This window comes from Bufo gargarizans, chromosome 2, assembly GCF_014858855.1.
Source record: "Bufo gargarizans isolate SCDJY-AF-19 chromosome 2, ASM1485885v1, whole genome shotgun sequence".
NCBI classification, from domain to species: Eukaryota; Metazoa; Chordata; class Amphibia; order Anura; family Bufonidae; genus Bufo; species Bufo gargarizans.
In genome coordinates this window covers 328,808,759-328,828,870 of record NC_058081.1, presented here as the reverse complement: position 1 = coordinate 328,828,870, position 20,112 = coordinate 328,808,759, and the positions used below count along the sequence as shown (strand labels likewise).

The following is a 20,112-nucleotide window of genomic DNA, read 5'->3' as shown; positions in this document are numbered from 1 at the left end:
CCGGCCACCCGCCCGCACACCATTGCCCCTGACAATACGCGCCAAAACCAACTCCCCCGGCCGCGTCTGTGTACAACTCAAAATCCGCGGTGTCACAAACCTCCCCCATAACCAATGTCCGCCCATTATATTGCCCCAAAAACTCTGCCCAAACCCTCAAATCCCCTTTTAACTCCTTCCGCAACCTAACAAAATGATAAGGCGCAGACACACCAGATGTAGCAGCATCCAACCTCCTACAGAAAATCCTACCCATCGGCATAATCTGACATGCAAAATTAAGCTTCCCCAACAACGACTGTAAATCCCTCAACCTAATCTTATCCCGCACAATGGCCCTATCAATTTCCTGCCGCAAATCCCGTAACTTGTCCCCCGGAAGCCTACACTCCATCCGCTCCGTGTCTATCACAATCCCCAGGAAGCATAATTCCGTCACCGGACCCACCGTCTTCTCCCCCGCTAACGGCACCCCAAAACGCGCAAAAACAGACTGCACCGTGTGCAACAACAAAGAACAAACCTGAGAATTCGCAGGCCCCAGACACAAAAAATCGTCTAAGTAATGAATAACCGAAGAACAACCCGAAACCTCCCTCACTACCCACTCCAAAAAAGAGCTAAATGTCTCGAAGTACGCACACGAGAGAGAACACCCCATTGGTAAACACCTATCCACAAAATACTCCCCCTCCCAACAACAACCCAACAAACCCATGCTCTCCACATGAACCGGAAGCAGCCGAAAAGCCGCCTCAACATCAACTTTTGCCAACAACGCCCCCCGCCCACACCGTCGCACCCACTTCACAGCCGCATCAAATGACGTATACACCACCGAACAAAGTTCGGGATCTATACCATCATTGACCGACGCCCCTTTTGGGTAAGACAAATGATGGATGAGCCGAAACTTGTTCGGTTCTTTCTTCGGCACCACCCCGAGCGGAGACACTGTAAGGTCCGGAATCGGTGGCGCCCTGAAAGGGCCCGCCATCCGCCCCAACTCAACCTCCTTCCTTAACTTAGATCAAGCGCAGACCTAAGATTTTTATGAACCATAGGCCCCGCCATTACCACCGAAGGAATGCGAAAACCAAACCGAAACCCATCCCCCAACAACCTGGCCGCCGCCCGATCCGGGTACCTATCTAGGAACTCCTGCATCTCTTCCACCCGCACCGGCGTCCGACCCCTTTCCTAACGCCATCACCGCCCCTATGTCTACCCCCCCCCCCCTTAAAGCACCGAATGCTCCATGGGCCCCCCCACACCCTGTGCATTCGTGCTTGAACTTGCACTTAGCACCGAATCTGCAGCTCCCCTCATTAAAGAGGAAACACAACCCTTTTGCCGATGCCGCTGCCAATGCTCCTGGAGACGACCCCCCGGGCTCCCCCCGAAAGGACTGCCCCGCCCTAGGCGGTGCCGTTACCTTCAACCACAATCCAATGTCCTTGTGGTCCCACCTGATATCCGACCTAACCGCCTTACGCTGCCGAAACTGCTCGTCATAGCGAAGCCACCCCACCCCGCCATACACCCGATACGCCTCGCCTATAGCGTCCTGGTAGCAGAACAACGCCGAACAACATTCCGGGGACCGTTCCCCAATCACACTTGCCAATATGGCAAACGCCTGCAGCCAATTAGCAAATGTGCGGGAATCAACCTATGCCGCCGCTTCTCCTCCTCCTCCTCCTTTTTTCCCTCATCCTTCTTACCCCTATCCAAATTAAACCTTTCCAACGGGAGCAGTGAAAATATCTCCACATACTCCCCTTTCCAGATTTTTTCCTTAACTTCCTGCTTCAAATGGGCCCCCAACGGACCCTCAAAGCACACATACACTTCCCCACGCGCCCGATTATCCAACCTCTGCACCTCCTCCTCCCCCCCCCCTCCCAGCCTGAGTCTCCACCGACACCGACCCCCGCACGACCCTGCCACCGATCCCGGCGGCACCCCCCACGCCGGCAATGGCGACACACCTCCTGACCCCAGACTGGACAACCAACCCGCCAATTGCCCCAACCCTTTACCTAAATCTCCCATGGCCACCCCCCCCCCCCAGCACCCCCCGCCGGGAAGCCCTGCGCTAACAAGGGACCCCAAGTAATCTCACCAGGCACCACGGGCGCTGTGACTCCCGCTGCCGCCAATCCTGACTCCCGCTGCACGGACTCTCCTTCGGCGCTGCTCCTGGACGTCGACGGTACCTCCTCCCGGACGACTGGCACGGCCCTCTGGATAACGCTGGCAGGCCTCTGGCACGCTGACACGGCTCCCCCTCCGTCTGGAACTTCGCTGGGCCTGCACAGCTCTTCTCCCACACACTGTGCAGCCCGAACCACCTGGAACTCCTCACACCGCCGAGTAGACCGCCCGCTGGGACCTGGACTGGGCCGGTCCACCGTTCCTGGTCCTGCATCCCCACGACTAGCAGCAGAGAGCGGGGAAGGGGCGTCCCGCTCTGCTCCGGGCCCCGCCGTGTGATGGGATTCCTCCCGCGACGAGAGGGCCCTGCAGAAGACTGGGCAGACCCTCTCCGCCGCGGAGGGTCCCTTGAGGGGCTCCCTACTCGGCCCCGGACCCTGGGGGTGCTTTCTGGGCTAAGGCGCGCCGGTGGGACACCCCACCGCGGCCGGACCGCCCGTACATTGGGGGTAGCTGCAGGAGCCATAACACACGCACCAACCTGCTCCTGCAACCAGCCAGGCCCCCGCACCTCCGCCTCCCTGCGCAGCCGCTCCAACATCTCCTCCACAGACCACGCCGGCGCCGCCATGCTCCTCCGTTCGCTTCCCCTGGCCGAATGCCGCTAACACCGCCTCCCCCTCGCTCTGCCTCATAGCCCCTCCCCCGTTCGCATGGCGACACGCGCCATTACCTAAAACCCCTCCTCCGATCCTTAACCCCTTACCTCCCTGTCCCCTCACACCCAACCCTCTTCATGAGCGGCCTCCCCCTAACGCTCCGCTCCATGTCCGGCCTAACTGACGGGCAGGCTTTGAAATGCTCCGGGGCTCATAACAGGGGGGCTGCCTGGGTGAAATTGTGGGTATGTCTGGGTTCAGCTCTGAAACCGAACAACCCCTTTAAGCCAGAATTCTGGCACAATCTCGACAGAAAAAAGCACGTCATAGTTCACGCCCCGTTTTTATTGAAGCCTTAGGCTACTTTCACACTTGCGGCAGTGTGATCCGGCAAGCAGTTTCGTCGTCAGAACTGCCTGCCGGATCTGCCAATCTGGATGTGGCTGAAAACATTTGTGAGACGCATCCGGATGCGGATCCGTCTCACAAATGTATTGCAAGAACGGATCCGTCTCTCCGCTTGTCATGCGGACAGACGGATCCATCTTGTATCTTTTTTTCCCCCCCCATTTTTACCAGTCTGTGCATGCGCAGACCGGAAGGACGGATCCAGCATTCAGGCAAGTCTTCAGTTTTTTTTGTCCAGGGATAAAACCGTAGCATGCTGCGGTTTTATCTTTTGCCTGAACAGTCAAAAAGACTGAACTGAAGACATCCTGATGCATCCTGAACGGATTACTCTCCATTCAGAATACATTAGGATAAAACTGATCAGTTCTTTTCCGGTATAGAGCCCCTAGGGCGGAACTCAATACCGGAAAAGAAAAACACTAGTGTAAAAGTACCTCCTTTTTAAGCGAGTTAGAAAAAAATCTAATAATCTTATGGTTAATTGCACACGCGTGCAGGTGAAGGCGCAGAATATCCGCACAAATTTCTGTGCATTTCTACAACCAAACCTCACCAAAACCCGTAATTTCTAATTTGAGTTTTTTTGGTGTGGATTTCATGCAGTTTTGCCCAAGATCTCACCCTTCTGTTGAAAAGGGTAAAATCCGCACCAATAATCACAAACATAATTGACATGCTGCTAACTTCTAAACCCGCACGGCAGGTCAATATCCGCATGGAAGAAAAAAAGCAAAGTCTACATGAGATTTTTGTAATCTCCTACATTATACTGGTGCTGTATTATGCTGCAGTTTCCGTATGGAATAAATGCACATAATCTGGAACGTGTGCAGGTACCCTAATTGCACCACTTTTTAGACCGATTAGAGGCACAGACACATTAATAAATGTGGACACAGTGGCTAAATTGTATTTTGTCTCTGAAAAACCATATCGAAAGAAGTTACTATTGAAGTGACTGCTGCACTTTTCATAATCGCTCCCTACTGTATCGGTGACTTCTCATCATGGTCAACTTGTGCGTTTTCCTGTTTATTGTAATGATGGTTTTTACATGCAGAACATTGATGGAATTTTCCATAGGCAGTTCAATGAACACTTCCCAGAACAGCTGCCTCCTTGTGCATAATTATACTTTTATCTTCTTTCATTGTATTTTTCTTCATTCAAGTCAAGATAAAAATACTATGCAAAATCGTAATGGACAGAGTAGAAGTGCGTTCTCAATGCAAAATGTGAGTTTAAATTATACAACTCTCACATACATTTAAGCAGTGTTGGACTGGGGTGCCTAGGGCTAGTGATGAGCGGCAGGGGCTATATTAGAATTCCCGATATTTCACAAATATTTTGTAGAATATTCATCATATATTCGCGAATTCGAGATTATTTTATTGAATGCGAAAAATCGGCAATGCAAATTCGTAACACGAAATACAGGCGTGGGTCACATTTGCGACATTTTTCAAGCTGCTAGAAGTTTCCTGAGACTGGAGAAACTCGTTGGCACGGCAGAACATTACAATAGCTTTATTTGCAGATAGAGTCAAGTGATCCAATATATTCGCGATTTCCCTAATTGGCAGTGATTTAGAATATTTTTTCGCACTAGGCGCAACTTCACATTTTAGCAGGTCTGACTACAGATTACTGATTGGTGCACTAAGTATTGTTGTGAACTTGACATTGCTTCCTTCTCATTGGCCCACAAGCAAGAAGCAGGAGTGGAATCATGTGTTCAGATGGAAAAAAATGCTGAATATTCTATATAATGAATACATAGCACTATATTCTAAATATTCTCAAAGTGGCGATATTCGCGATAAAAATTCGATATTCGTGCTCAACACTACCTAGGGCCCACTAGTAAAATTTAATTCTGGGGGCCCACCATACGGATACATGCAAATACTACCTGCTCACCCAGCGGCAGACAGCAGCAAGATGCTACAAGTTGATAAATCATGGGGTCCCAGCAGAAACCTCAAGAAGGTGGGTCCAGGCTGACCTGCCTTTGTGCCTAGAAGTCTTCTCCACCTTCCAATGCATTAATAATAAACTGGATAGTTTGTTAAATAATGGTTAAGGTACTGTATGCTGCCTATCTATATGTAGTGCAGTCAGTCTACTGTATCATGTGCCAGGGGTGAGGGACTGGGGGCCCACCAAAGGATTCACCTGTACCCTTGTGGTTCAGTCCAAAACTGCATTTAAGATCTAGCAAGCTTTTTATCTGCAAAAATGTGTAATGGTAGACCACAGCAAAATTCAAGTGTGAACTTAGCCTTAGGTCTCTTTCACACATCAGTGAATCATAGACTTGTGCTGTTCGTGGTCTCCAAAGACCTCTCCAGTGTCCATTGACTTTAATGTGTCTTTTCACAAATCCATGATTTTTCATGGATCATGGGTACGTGGCAACATCACGGAAGCATGTCCTATTTTTGTCCAAATCCCTCATGCACATTATAGTCTAGGGGTCCAAAAAAAACACAGTCGCGACATGGATGCCATCCATGTTTGTTCTGTGGTTTTCACAGGCCATTGGTAGATATGCCCAGGAAAATAATTTTCAGCCTAGCCGTGTCCATGAAATACAGATGAGACACGGCAGGCAAAAAACTGACCAAACAAGGACCCCTCATAGACCTTTTCATGGATGTATCACTGACCATGAGTGAAGTTCTCAAAACTTCGATTCGGCTGCTTTGCCGAATTTCACTAAGAAATTTGCTTTGTGACTAATTACTCTGTCACAAAGTGCATTTCTTTGAATAGCGGGCACAATGACGGGGAACCGTGCACAAGATTTCGTGCGGGATTTTCAATCAAGATGGCGGCGGAGGAGGACTCTTTCCATGCAAATGGATGAGGTGAGTATGAATGGTTTGTTTGCCACCATTTTAGGGAAAATTGATTTGTTACCACAAAGCACAAGGAAATTTAGCCTTGTGGCGAATTGAATTTACCTTAAAATTCGGATTGAAGTCCACTTCTTGAACTTCGATTCGGTGAACACTACTGACCATCTTGTCTCAGATGTCATCACGGACACGGAAGTGTGAAAGTCTGACATACCTGCCCTGTAAGACTCATCCTTGCCAGTTCTGACGTTCTGCACAAGGAGAAAACCCATCCCACCAAGACACATTGTACCCAACTATAACAGTAAGTAATGCACATATACTGTCCCAAACTGAACGCAACACATTTTACCATACTGAAATACCAGATTCCAGAGTCCTACACACCTGTGTTTTATATTTACTCTGTCTATTTGCTCATTAAAAAGAAAAATATATTCGAGGTCAAACTTTCTAAAACAGGCTTTCGTATACACACACTTATGGCTTAAGACTTGCCAAAAAATTTCACCTTGAAAAATGGAACGCGTATGGCACATTACCTTATCATGTATCGACTTTTCTTTTTGCTTTAAACAAAGTTTACCTGGTACACTGCAGGTGTAGATAGCAACTTCCAAATAAAAATTGTATATAAAAATTATATATAAAAATATATTCGATCACTGACTACTGGCCTCAGTTTCGTTTCGCACAGGGAGGAGAGTTAGGCAGAATTATCATTACAATTACATAAATGTTCTGGTGTCGTTTTGTTTAAAAGAATTGCATGAACACAACACAATGTTGATTTATTTTAACACGTATGACATTTCTTTGATGTTAAGGCCTCATGCTCAACTGCATTTGTTGAAAAGCTGTGGTGAGGCTCCAATGTACCTAAACCTGTATGTTACGGTGGGCAGGTCATTCTCAGAAAACCACCCGGCTATTGTAGCAACCCACTGGGGAGGGTCTGTGAGGAGGATGAGAGTGGCAGTGGATATGCTGGTGATAAAAGTATTTACAGTTCACAGTGGCAAACTACCCCTTTGGCTTTCACTGGGGCGGTGTAGTGACTAGGAGGGCACACCATTTCTTTCCTCAGGGCACACCCTGGTATTGGGGCTCCTGCCTGGTGTTAGAGGGATGCCCTTGATGTTAGGTATTTGACAGGCGTGCAAGGCAGAAGTGCAGATGAAGTGGCTGGCGTATGATGGATTCAATAATCAGGCTGGTTGGTTGCAACAGATAACGGTCTCTTTACTAAGTTGATGGTAGGAGTAGTAGTAGTAGGACATATAGCAGCAAAAGTCACAGTTCCAAAGTGCAATCTTCTCTCAATAGCAGTGCATAGGCAACAAAAATAACGCTAGTTTTAGTACTACCTGATTCTCACAAAAAATACTTCGATAACTTCCCAAGATAACCACAGTTTCCCGGGCAAAATGATGGATGTAAAGTCAATTTCAATGTTTTATACGTGCCAAAGACAATAATACCTTCTACGGCAGCAAAGACTTTCTGCCATAAATGAGCAAATACTTTGCTGTCTGAAGCTTGCACGGCCTGTAATCTGGACCTTCTAGGATGTCTGGTTTCTTTCCTTCAGGGATACTCTAGTAGTAGAGTGGGTGCTGTGGTAGCTGTAGCCTCAGATGAAGATTCTCTGGCTGTGTGCCTTACATATGTAGGTCTTCCCTGTAGCTTTGCTAGACACCAACTCTTAACTGGAAAGAGGGGTGGGACCAAGTCCATCACCATGGCAACGTAAGAGTTCTCCCAAAGTTAACCTTATGTTGCGCATACATTGCTATGAATGTATAAAGTGCATATAAAGATATTGTAATGGTACATCACTACATTTAACTTAAGACATTAAATTACATTAGTTAACTCTTTGTAGTGTCCCCACTGAGGTACTGCAATACCATATCATGGTGATAATGCAAGCACTAGTGTTGAGCAAGCATGCTCGGCCAAACTGCTGTTCAGCTTGAGCATCGCTATGCTCGGCACATCCGAGTGCTCTGCCAAATACTGCGAGTGCTCGAGTACAATTTAATACAGTGAAAGACAATGGGAGACCCGAGCATCAAACCTGGCACCCCCTGCTCTGAAGAAGAGAGGGTGTCTGGTTTATAAAAAAAAAAGGTTAGAAAGTGATGAAAACCCCATCAAAAGTAATAGTATTGTCATAAGACTATGAAACCAATAGATGGCACAGTTCATGAGTCATGAACAGCGCCATCTATTGGTTTTATAGTCTTATGACAAGACTCTTACTCTTGTCATAAGACTATGAAACCAATAGATGACACTGTTCATCTTGTTGGGGCGCTAGTAAGTGGGGCACACTGCTCAACAGAGTCCACACACCGTGTAGCACTCAGCCTGCGCTAACACTGAAGTGTATATCGGATTTCTGCTATCATTCACACATCTTCTAGCACTTTATCTGCAGTAATATAAGCTTGCTAAGGTGTATCTGAGGACTATTGCCCTGCTTGTAATGACTCATGAACAGCACCATCTATTGGTTTCATAGTCTTATGACAATACTATTACTCTTGTCATAAGACTATGAAACCAATAGATGGCGCTGTTCATGAGTAGTGTAGATCGCATATCTTTCCCATATGCCCATGTTTATGCAAAACTGTATAGAAAGGATTTTTGAATATTATTTTAGGACAATCAGAAAACTTTGTCTCCCTAATGATATTGATCTAGGTGCGCAGGTCCACCCAAGCCATCCAACAGATCTGAAGTAACTTTGAGGCTTACCGGCTCAAGTCAGATAAAAGCTGGTTTGAAATGTCTCATAGTGCACAAGACTGCCATTGTAAGATATACTGACTAAGCCTGTTATCTGTCTCATGGATAGATTGATGGCTTGCACATATGTGGCTTTTGGCATATAGCCTTTGTTTGGCTGTCTATTGTATGTCGTAGATAATAGGAGTCCAAGACGCATCCAGCTATCCTCTTAATGCTGTTTCCAAACCAATTTTGATGGTATTTCCATAAATTTCTAACCTTTTTTTGGTGAACCAGACACCCTCTTCTCTTCCGAGCAGCGGGTGCCTGGGGTTCTCCCATTGACTTCCAGGGTGAAAGGGTGACTCCTTTCCAGGGTTCAACAGAACATGACAGGTCAAAATGCACACATGAAAATGGCAAAGGTGAGGATAGCCAAACAAATCCTATAGCTCTTTGCATTTTATGGCATCATATCTTCTACTTTTCTGTATATCATCACTTCTAACTAAAGCCTGTATTAGACAGGCAGATCAGCAAGAGATTGTAAGGAGGGAAGCGTTCTCTCCCGGCAATCGCTAGCTAGCGGAGCAGACCACTGCTATTACATGCAGTGATTTCCTCTGCAGCATGGGAAGGAGTCATCACTATGTCATCACTCGTCCCCATGCTTTCTAGTGGTTTGCTTGCGGCAGATGACTATTAGACTGCTTGATCTGCCCCCGGCAAGTGCTGATATTTAGGCACGCTTAAAAATCTGAAATGCCCGATGGCGGCAGCATTACACTGCAAGATGATCACATGCGAGCATTCATGTAATCCCTCGTTAGAAATTATTGGCCAAAATAACGGCCAGTGTGATATAGCCTTTAGCTTAGGACAAGAAACCATCTTTAATAACTTCTGGCTTTGGAGAATGGCGACTACTAGGCCCCTATTGGGGTATTGTCTGTTAGGAGACTAGATCAGATATTAGCAACCTCTAACATTCCATTTGTGAAACTGCAACTGCCAGCATGCATCATTCACTTCTATGGGAGCTCCAAGAAAAGCTGAGCAAGTGTCCATGCTGGGAGTTTCAGTTTTAGAACATCTGAGGTGCAGAGGTTGATGACACCTGGGCTAGACTCTGTGATCCCTGGTGTTATTTGACTGGCAGACTGGAGGATATCTTTCCAAGGGAGACTCGCATAGAACAAATACAACATACCTTGTAACATGCAGTCCTTTTTCTAAATTTGAAGTCTTTGACCCTTCACGACTTCCACCTTATAAGTACGGCGGAAGTCGCATCTTTAAACTTTGACCTTGCAGCTGGCACCATAGCCGCCGGGTTTCTGGTGTTACAAACAGCAGAGACCTGCGGCACATGTATGCGATAAGCCGTATAGCTGATCGCATACATTTCACCCCTAATATGCCGTTGTCAAATGTGACCACGGCATCTAAACAGCTGAGATCGGGGAACCTGTTACACTGTACTAATAACTCGAAGCCAGCCAATTCGGCATTATTTGTCACTTCAACTCCCCAAATTTTTTTGACAAAATGTGATCAGAGTCACACACTTTAAAATGGTATCACTGAAAAGTGCAGATTGCCCTGCAAAAAAAATGATCCCTCACACAGCTATGGAAGCATAACTACAAAAAAAGTTATATGGTGGTGGAAAAAAACATACATTTTTTTTTTTAAGGTTTTTAGTTTTTTTTTCCGGTATTAAAATGCAATAAAAAAATTGTACTGACCTGGAAAACTAATCCCGCCATGTGAATCCCGTATTGCAGTGCGGACCCACTGACTTGAATGGGTCAGCGATCTGCAATATACGGCACAAGATAGGACATGTCCTATCTGTTGTGGTGCGGAGGCACGGACTAAAAAGCCGACAGAATCGCTTCCAATCTGTGCCTATGCTCCGCACTGCGCCATATCTTTGAGGATTGCAGACCCATTCAAGTCAATGGGTCCGCATCCGTGATACGGGATTCACACGGCTGGTGCCCGTATATTTTGGAACCGCCGCTTGTGGTCCGCAATACAGGCACAGATGGCCTACGGTCGTATGAATAGACCCTTATGGCAGATCAGTGGGGGAGCGGGGTATGGGACCCTCACTGATAACATATCAGTGATATCATCCTGGAAAACAACCTCAGGCTACAGGTTAAACCTGAAGCTGGATTTCCACAGAGGCGATGAGCCTGCTTGTTAGTGGAGATGAAGAGCTACATTTACATGAAGCAATCGCCTCCATAGTATGGCTACTGCTGTCGCTCTTCCTCATACAGCTGGATTGTTTCTGGGCAGCAGATCACTGTCTGGACAGCGTGATCTGCTGCCCAGAAATTACAATGTAGCTGAACATTTTAGCATATTATCTGGAACTAGCATTCATGGGAACATTAGTTTCTGATAATCGTCCTGAACATCGGGCCATTGAAATCATAAAGATAAACTTTTATATTCTAGTTCAGTAGAGAAAGCTAGGGGCCATTTATGCAAGTGTACTTGTAACACTAATCAATATCTGCCTGTAATAAAAAACATGTATTAACTGTTATAAATGGCACACCTATCCAACACATAAAGGCCCTTTGACACAGGAGGACAGAGCAGGTAACGATGGGGAATGCAGATGTTTATGCTTGCTTGTTGGCTACACTTACTGTACATGCAGCAATAGTCAGGTATGTATTGTGGGTGAATGATCGCTACTATGATTGTTTATCCTCGTACATTTTGGTGAGTCATGAAAACGGTGATCATCTTATGAACAAGCATTTGCTATTTTGTCAGGTGAACAGTGGCACTTTTACATCGGGCAATGAATAGGAATGATGGTTCATATAAAATGGCCATTATTGATAATCACCCTGATACCTGCCCCGTGTAAAAGGGTCCTAAGACTTGCTTACAATATGTTTTAAACTTTAATCTAAACTTTCGATTTATAAAATGTGAGCACAGTCTCCTGTGTGTATATATTGTTTACTTTTTCTGGTTTACAAAGTGCTGAAAACTGGCAATGCTAGAAATCCATGATGGGATCCATAGAGACCAACTTGCCCACCAAATTAAAAAATAAATTAAAACCTGGAGGTGATGAAGTTTAGGTTTCGGGTATATCTACTGATCCTATGGAAGGTGTAAGCTTAGACCTGCACCAGATTTATCACAGGGGTTCAGGCTGAATGATAAATGTAGCACAGGGACAGACACTCTTGTCTAGCTCTATACCAACTAAGGGTGGCTTACTTTGAGACAGACTTTAAAGGGGATATCCAACCCCTGTATTGCCCCCCAAAATTCCTTGACACCTCAAACAGGTTATACTTACACTGTTACCCGGCACTCGCGTCGCTACTGATGCCTGGGAACGAGACTCCCGAGTGTCACACGCAAGAATGCTAGGAAGGCTCCTCCCATCGCGACCTGCTATTGGCTGCTCCCCCATCGCCGGATTCTTTGATCCTCGTAATGGGGAGATGCAGCTGTGGCCGTGCGGGCATCAGGAGCAATGCAGGTGCCTGGGCAGAGCGGTAAGTAAAATCTATATGAGGTACCTGGGCATTTTGGGGGGGGGGGGGGCATTATAGGGGTTGGATGACCCCTTTAACGCCAGAACTGTGGAACTATATTGGTGCAAAATGTCAAATCTTAGACCTGTCCCTTTTCCCTTGAAGCCCCACCCCTTCTGATAAGCCACACCCCCTTTTGAGCAAGTTGGAAAAAGTTGTAGAAACCCTTTTTGGCAACAAATTGCAGCACTTTTTAGACAAATCCCAGGCTCAAACATTAGTAAACCTGGGCTCATGTGTCATTTGTAATAAGTGTCTTCTTATCCACCAGGGCCCAGCTCACTGTATGAGTAGTTAATGAGGCACACAAGACACGTACATTTGCCATTATAGTTCTAGTTCTTTAGTTGGCAGCAATATGACCACATAAATACTGCTAATGACTGCTACCGGAGAACTGCAAACATTATTAAATTGGCCATATTGCTAGAGTTGTGCTTTATAATTGTCCCAGCCGGAACAGATGTAAACTGAGAATATAAATTCTGTCCATGTAGGTAATTATGCCTTCCAAGACAAATGCATGGAAGGATTCAAAACCTGGGCAGGTGATCATGATCAGAAACTAATAACCAGTTCCAATTATTCAGAATGTGCTTTCCAGTTCATTATTCTGATTAACAGTTTTCTCCTGGCTCTACTTGTCGTCATTTTTATAAACCTTTAGGGACATTGGCCTCTTGGGAAGTATCTACATTAGCGAAGCCTTTCATCAGGAGGCAAAGCTGTTCTTCCACTACACAACAAGCTCAGTCAGGAGGATACAGGACATTTTGTGCTTTTATCTCTTCCTCGACGTTTAATATATTCCTAAAAAATGAGTGATAGTTAATTATTCCTATTTTATTTTCCTCCAGGCCTCAAATAATTCACATTTGTTGTCCCAGCAGTAGAGCTCATAACATAAGAAATCATTCTCCTCCTAAACGCTCTAGTTTAAGTCAACTTGAAATGGGAAAGGAAGAGTTAGCTAGGTCAAAGTTTTGTCTTTCGATTGCTCTATTGATTGGACTTTTTTATCCTGAGGACTTAGACCACGTCACACTCTTATCTCATTTACCTTTAAGAGGTACTTTAAATAACAGTCATCAGAAGTAGGGTTGAGTGAATCGAAGCATCCAAAGTGGACTTCAATCCGAATTTCCTTGTGCTTCATGGTAACGAATCTATTTTCCCTGAAATGGTGGTAAAAAAAAACCATAATAGCCTCATTCATTTGAGCTCGAAGAGGCCGTTGCGGCTATCTTGATTTAAAGGGAACCTGTCACCGGGATTTTACGTATAGAACTGAGGACATGGGTTGCTAGATGGCCGCTAGCACATCCGCAATATCCAGTCCCTATAGCTCTGTGTGCTTTTATTGTGTATAAAAACCGATTTGATACATATGCAAATTAACCTGAGATGAGTCAGAGCTTGAAAATATGACTCTTCTCTGGTCACACAAGTAAGATATGACTCTTTATGTTAATTTGCATATGTATCAAATCTGAGCTATGGGGATTGTGTATTGTGGATGTGCTAGCGTCCATCTAGCAACCCATGTCCTCAGTTCTATACACAAAATCCCAGTGACAGGTTCCCTTTAAGATCCCGCGCAAAATCTCATTCGCAGTGATGTATGACATCACCACGTCGGCCTGCCTGAGGACATCATCGCTCACCACACAAGATTTCGCTCGGGATCTTCAATTAAGATGGACGCAGCGGCTTTTAGTGCCAATTAACCCCGGAACGCCCTAATTTTTAATCTCTGATGCCACAATCAGCGATGAACGCAACATCTGAGGGGTTCAATGACTAGGCCGCTACTTGCAAAGAAATGCACTTCATGATAATAATTGCTCACTAAGGGGCAGCTGAATCTAATTAAACGTCGCTCATCACTAATCAGAAGCCTCACATTTTGATGGAATCGGCCAACTATTTTTTAAGAGATGGTTATGTTTTAAACATCTTGGTCTTGCAATATTACAAAATATGACAACAAAAAAATATCTAAGGGCCCTTTCACACTTGCGTTGTCCGGATGCGGCATAGAGTTCCGTCGTCGGGGCTCTATGCCGGAAGAATCCTGATCAGGATTATCCTAATGCATTCTGAATGGAGAGAAATCCGTTCAGGATGCATCAGGATGTCTTCAGTAACGGAACGTTTTTTGGCCGGAGAAAATACCGCAGCATGCTGCGCTTTTTGCTCCGGCCAAAAATCCTGAACACTTGCCGCAAGGCCGGATCCGGAATTAATGCCCATTGAAAGGCATTGATCCGGATCCGGCCTTAAGCTAAACGTCGTTTCGGTGCATTGCCGAACCCGACGTTTAGCTTTTTCTGAATGGTTACCATGGCTGCCGGGATGCTAAAGTCCTGGCAGCCATAGTAAAGTGTAGCGGGGAGCGGGGGAGCAGCATACTTGCCATCCGTGCGGCTCCCGGGGCGCTCCAGAGTGACGTCAGGGCGCCCCAAGCGCATGGATCACGTGATCACATGGAACACGTCATCCATGCGCACGGGGCGCTCAGACGTCATTCTGGAGCGCCCCGGGAGCCACACGGACTGTAAGTATACCGCTCCCCCGCTCCCCGCTCCTACTATGGCAACCAGGACTTTAATAGCGTCCTGGCTGCCATAGTAACACTGAACGCATTTTGAAGACTGATCCGTCTTCAAATGCTTTCAGTACACTTGCGTTTTTCCGGATCCGGCGTGTAATTCCGGCAAGTGGAGTACACGCCGGATCCGGACAACGCAAGTGTGAAAGGGCCCTAACAAAGGATTAGAGATGGGAAAAGTTGTATTTCTGTCCAACACCGGGAGTAAACGGTCGACACAAATAACCACCGGCAAACTAACACAGAGGGGGAGATTTATAAAAACTGGCGCAAAGAAGAACTGGCTTAGTTGCCCATAACAACCAATCAGATTCCTCATTTCATTTTTCAGAGCTCCTTTGGAAAATGAAATGATCAATCTGATTAGTTGCTAGGGGCAACTAAACCTGTTTTCCTTTGCACCAGTTTTGATGAATCTCCCCCACAGTCTATTTAATGTGTCTCCAGTATTTCGCCTGATGTCCTATGTCAATATCGAAATTCACCATGTATGATCCTTCTACTCCCTCCTGCCATCTGCACAAGTCACAGAGCCTGCCTAGAGAACTCTCCCATATAAGTCAATGAGTCTTCTCCAGACCATTGTATCTGTCGCCCATGGTAGCCGCTGTAAAGCATGCCTCTAAATACTGGCAAGATGGCAGCCCCCATAATCATGTTCAGGAAAAGAAATGAAAAAAATCTGAAAATAAAAACACATTAGAAAAAAAATAGGAAAAATTTGTCACACTATCTGGGTTTAATTGGCAGAAAACAATTATAGCTGACACTTTCTCTTTAAATAGCAAGTACTGCATTAAAAACTCTAATCCATCCCTGATCCAAGTGCACCCATAGGCATGGGGCTCGTGCTTAATGGAAGATCTGGACCTATGTGCACTATAACCCAATATAGATATTCTTTATCAGTTAATGAAAAATGCATGGTATATGGACACATCAGTGTTTCCAGCCAAGACTTCCGTTACACATGTAATATCAACTTGTCTGGAAATGGTGCCAAGTATTTGCTCCCAGGGTTTGAGCATATCATGTCTTCACTTAAACTTTGCTTAAATTGCCCCAGAGAATCTGAGTGCCGCAGGGTGTTCCCAACTAATACAATCTGATTTGACAAAATGTTCATGTTAATGAAGCATGTTGTGAAGCAGTCCCTGTTAGTTATACATATACGGTATATTACAGTTTCAAGAAAATATCCTGTTTTTTCTATGCCAGGTTCGTTGGCGGAGAACTTAATATTTGTTACAATGCTCTTGACCGTCACATTGAAAATGGAAGAGGGAATCAATTTGCAGTTATCCATGATAGTCCTGTTACCGGCACCAAGCAAGCTATCACTTACCAAGAGATCTATGAACAGGTACAGTGTATGAAACTAGTACAGAAGTGCTGAAAGAGTTCAAATAAAAAATGAAATTCACATTGTTCTGCCATCTTGGTGTGGCTTTACTCACATTTAGAGGATTATTTTAATCCTGTAAATTCTGCCAGAAGAAGGCGCTGTAACTAAAGAAACCTGCAGAACAGAGTCTGTCCATGACTGGGTATAGGTCTGACCATACGTATTAGATAAGCATTTCTCTTTACCCTCCATACACATGCATGCTAAGTTGGGCTGAGTATGCGTGTGCCCAATTTTTATTTCGCCTGCTCTCAGGGAAGAATTGGCAGTCCACCCTACACATTAGATTGTCAGCTGGTGCCACCGAAATTAGGGGGTTTGCTAGCAAAAGGTAGAGCAGAATTGTTCCAGGAGAGCAAGGTTCTCTTGTAAGACAATGCCATCTATCTAAGGGGACAGAATTTGAGGGTGTTAGCATAAAGCTCCTGTGTCGTTTTTATTATAATTTATTTGTGTAGAATTTACCACTGTTAACTTTTTGAGCCTAAGGGCAAAATTAATGGCTTACATAATATACAACCCATGCAGCTGCTATATGGTCTCAACTGGCGGACCATGGTCCAAATCAAGACCATGGATACCAACTGTCCAAAACCGTACTTGCCCTGATTGCAACTGTATTTGTGCCCGCAGGATGCAAAGGACCTGTACCACTAGAAGATGCAATTGATTTCTGATATGGCGCAGCCTCGTCATACTTACATATCTTCTTCAGCAGTCTGTGTACCAGAATGATATCTACTCCAGCTTGTAGCTGCTGTAAATTTCAGTCATCATGTAGGCCAGTTTCTGGTGAAAGGTATGATAAATGTGGCAGGCTGATGGCCCCACCTATGCACCACCCTCACAACTTTCACTTTTTGGAAACTGGCATGGGCAGCATACAAATGCCAGTTGCAACTAGATTTAGTACAATGGCATTTTAAAGGTCATAAAAATAGGTTATGCAACTTTTAATGACAAAAATCAGGTGTAGAGAGATGGTAAATCTTGCCCTAAGAGCTTTCTCTTTGAACTTCCCACTTGTCACGTTGACATTCTTGTCTACATGTCAGACCTTCATTCTGTGACCAATAGCAAGATTCTCTGCTGAAAGAGAAATAAATGACAAAAAAAATCTAAAATCTAAATTAAATTGAAAAGTCATAAATTACCATGAGATAAGGTAGAGGACCACGCTCAGTACTACTGTATATAAAGCATCTAAATGTCCATCACCTGTCAAGCCCACAATCAAGCTTTATGCTTATTTCCTTATTTAGTGATCTAGCCCACCCTTAGCCCTCAGTTTCCAAGTGGCCCAGCATTAACCCCTTGGGTGCTTGGCATGAAATTATTGGATGACAGTGCCGCAAACCTTTAGGTCGTGCATGGAGGATGAGAGTGGTAGTGATGGCTCTGAGCGTGGTGGTAGTACACACAAGTTACAATCTCCACTCTTGCACCCCCTAAGGCCATGAAGTGACTGGAGGGCGCACCCTTTCTTTTTTTGGGGCACATCCCTGTATTGGGGCTCTTGTCTGGTGTTGATTGGAGTGCCCTTGATGTTGGATGTTTAGTTGGCTCCAAGACAGGACCGGTGAATGATGGAGACAATGATCAGACCCGTTGTTTGCAATAAAGTCTTTCTTTACTAAGTTGATGCTAGGGATTGTATAAATAGCAGCAAAAAGCACAGTTCCAAAGTATATCACAGCGTGATATTCTCTCAATAGCAGCATATGGACAGCAATACTGATGGTGGTTATAGTATTCCCTCTCTCTAAAGACACTTTGCAGTCTCTCAGCAGAACGAGTTCTTATTAAGTTCTTCTGAAATTTCTATACAGAGGGGTACAGAACTGAAATGCGGGCGGCAAGTCCATCTCAAAGTATGGAGGACTTTTTTGCAATATTCCCTTCTACAGCAGCAAAGTCTTTCTGCCATAAATGAGCATAATACCTTGCTGTCGGAGTCCTAGACCTTCTCAGATGTCTGGTCTCTCTTTCTGTCTGGAGTACTTTTGTAGTATGGCTACTTACTGGGCAGTTGTAGCTCAGAGACTATTGTTCTCTGAACTTGGACCTAGTTGTGCAGGAGGTTGAACAGACTTTCCTCTAGGCTGCTTCAGACTAGACTCCCTCAATACTAACTAGTCAGGGGGCAGACCTAGTTCTTTATTTGACATTTTGTTAACCATATGTTGTCCATACAATGCCATTAAGCGCATGTACGTAACAAATCACAACATTTAACTCCAACATTGCATTTAGGCCGAGTTCACACGAACGTGTGTGACCCGTGCCCGTGCTGTGGCCCGCAAATTGCGGGCCACAATGCATGATCGCCGGCCGTGGGTCAGCCGCATCGGATCGCGGACCCACTCACTTTAATGGGTCCGCGAACCGCCCGTTCCGCAAAAAGATAGCACCTGTTCTATCTTTTTGCGGAACGGAAGCACTGGACGCAACCCCGCGGAAGCACTCCGTAGTTCTTCCGAGGGGTCCCGTTCCGTGCGGCCGTTCCGCAATTCCAGATTTGCGGACCCATTGAAGTGAATGGGTCCGCATCAGTGATGCGGAATGCACACGGAACTGTGGCCGTGTATTGCGGCCCGCAATACGGCCACGGATCATACACATTCGTGTGAACTGAGCTTTACTCTAGCAATAGTACTTAACCCTTTGCAGTAGTCCTTCTGGGGTACTGCAACTGCTCAATGTTAATTCTGCCTGAGATATGGAAAGCTAAAGATACTCTATAGCACATTCGATCTCTACCTTGTGTGTATGACCTGAACTATGTAAGTAGAGAAGAAATCCGATTTTTAGATCATTTTAAGTTTTAACTGAAACCATAATAACATATATAATTACATTTGGTTACATATAACTGTTGCCAGGTATACTAATCCGTGAGACTAAAGTCTTTATGCAATTTTTGCCTAATTGTCAAAGATGCTATTTTAATAAAGTCGCCCCGCGTGGAGAAAAATGTACCAGTCTCTTTCTTTCTTATTTAATTTAGCGTGAATGCAGTGCATCCTAAAAACCCAGTCAGTTTAGTAAGGAGTAATTTTACCATTGGAACCCTATGTGATATCCATATACTGTATCTGAGGGGGTGGGGGGTTATATTGCTGTTGATAAAGTAAGGCTACATTCACACGTCAGTATTTTCCTATATCCCGATTTTCGGTCAGTTTTTTGCGGATCCGTTGTTCCTGAAAATGTTTCCGTATGTCATCCGTTTTTTGCGGATCCGCAAAAAACGGAAACATGTATAAATTTCAATAATCAAATAAAGTTGTTTGAATTTCTTTGAAAAAAATAAAAATAAAAATAAAATTTGTTATGTGTTTCCAGGAACGGATTCCGCATAAAACGGATGACATCCGAATGTCTTCCGTTTTTTGCGGATCCATTGACTTTGTATTGTACCAGGATCCGAATTTTGCGGAAAAGAATAGGACATGTTTTATATTTAAACGGAGATGCGGAACGGAACAACGGAAACGGACAGCACACATTGTGCTGTCCGATTTTTTCCAGGACCCATTGAAAATAAATGGGTCCAGATCTGGTCCTGATCTGTTCCGCAAAAAACTGAACAGATCAGGAAAGAAAAAACGGACGTGTGAATGGACCCTTAGAGAGGTTTTTGGTTCCTGGGAACAGACTGTACATTTGTCTGTATGAGAATACC

The 20,112-nt window shown here is 45.1% G+C and overlaps 1 protein-coding gene across 1 annotated transcript in view; it reads left to right on the top strand.

Annotated features, from left to right (window-relative positions):
* ACSS3 (acyl-CoA synthetase short chain family member 3) overlaps positions 1 to 20,112 on the top strand; it is a 124,207-nt gene that overhangs the window by 21,919 nt on the left and 82,176 nt on the right. The window contains exon 4 of the mRNA XM_044280551.1: positions 16,241 to 16,385. Coding sequence (XP_044136486.1) covers positions 16,241 to 16,385 — 145 coding nt within the window. The remainder of the gene's footprint in view (positions 1 to 16,240; positions 16,386 to 20,112) is intronic.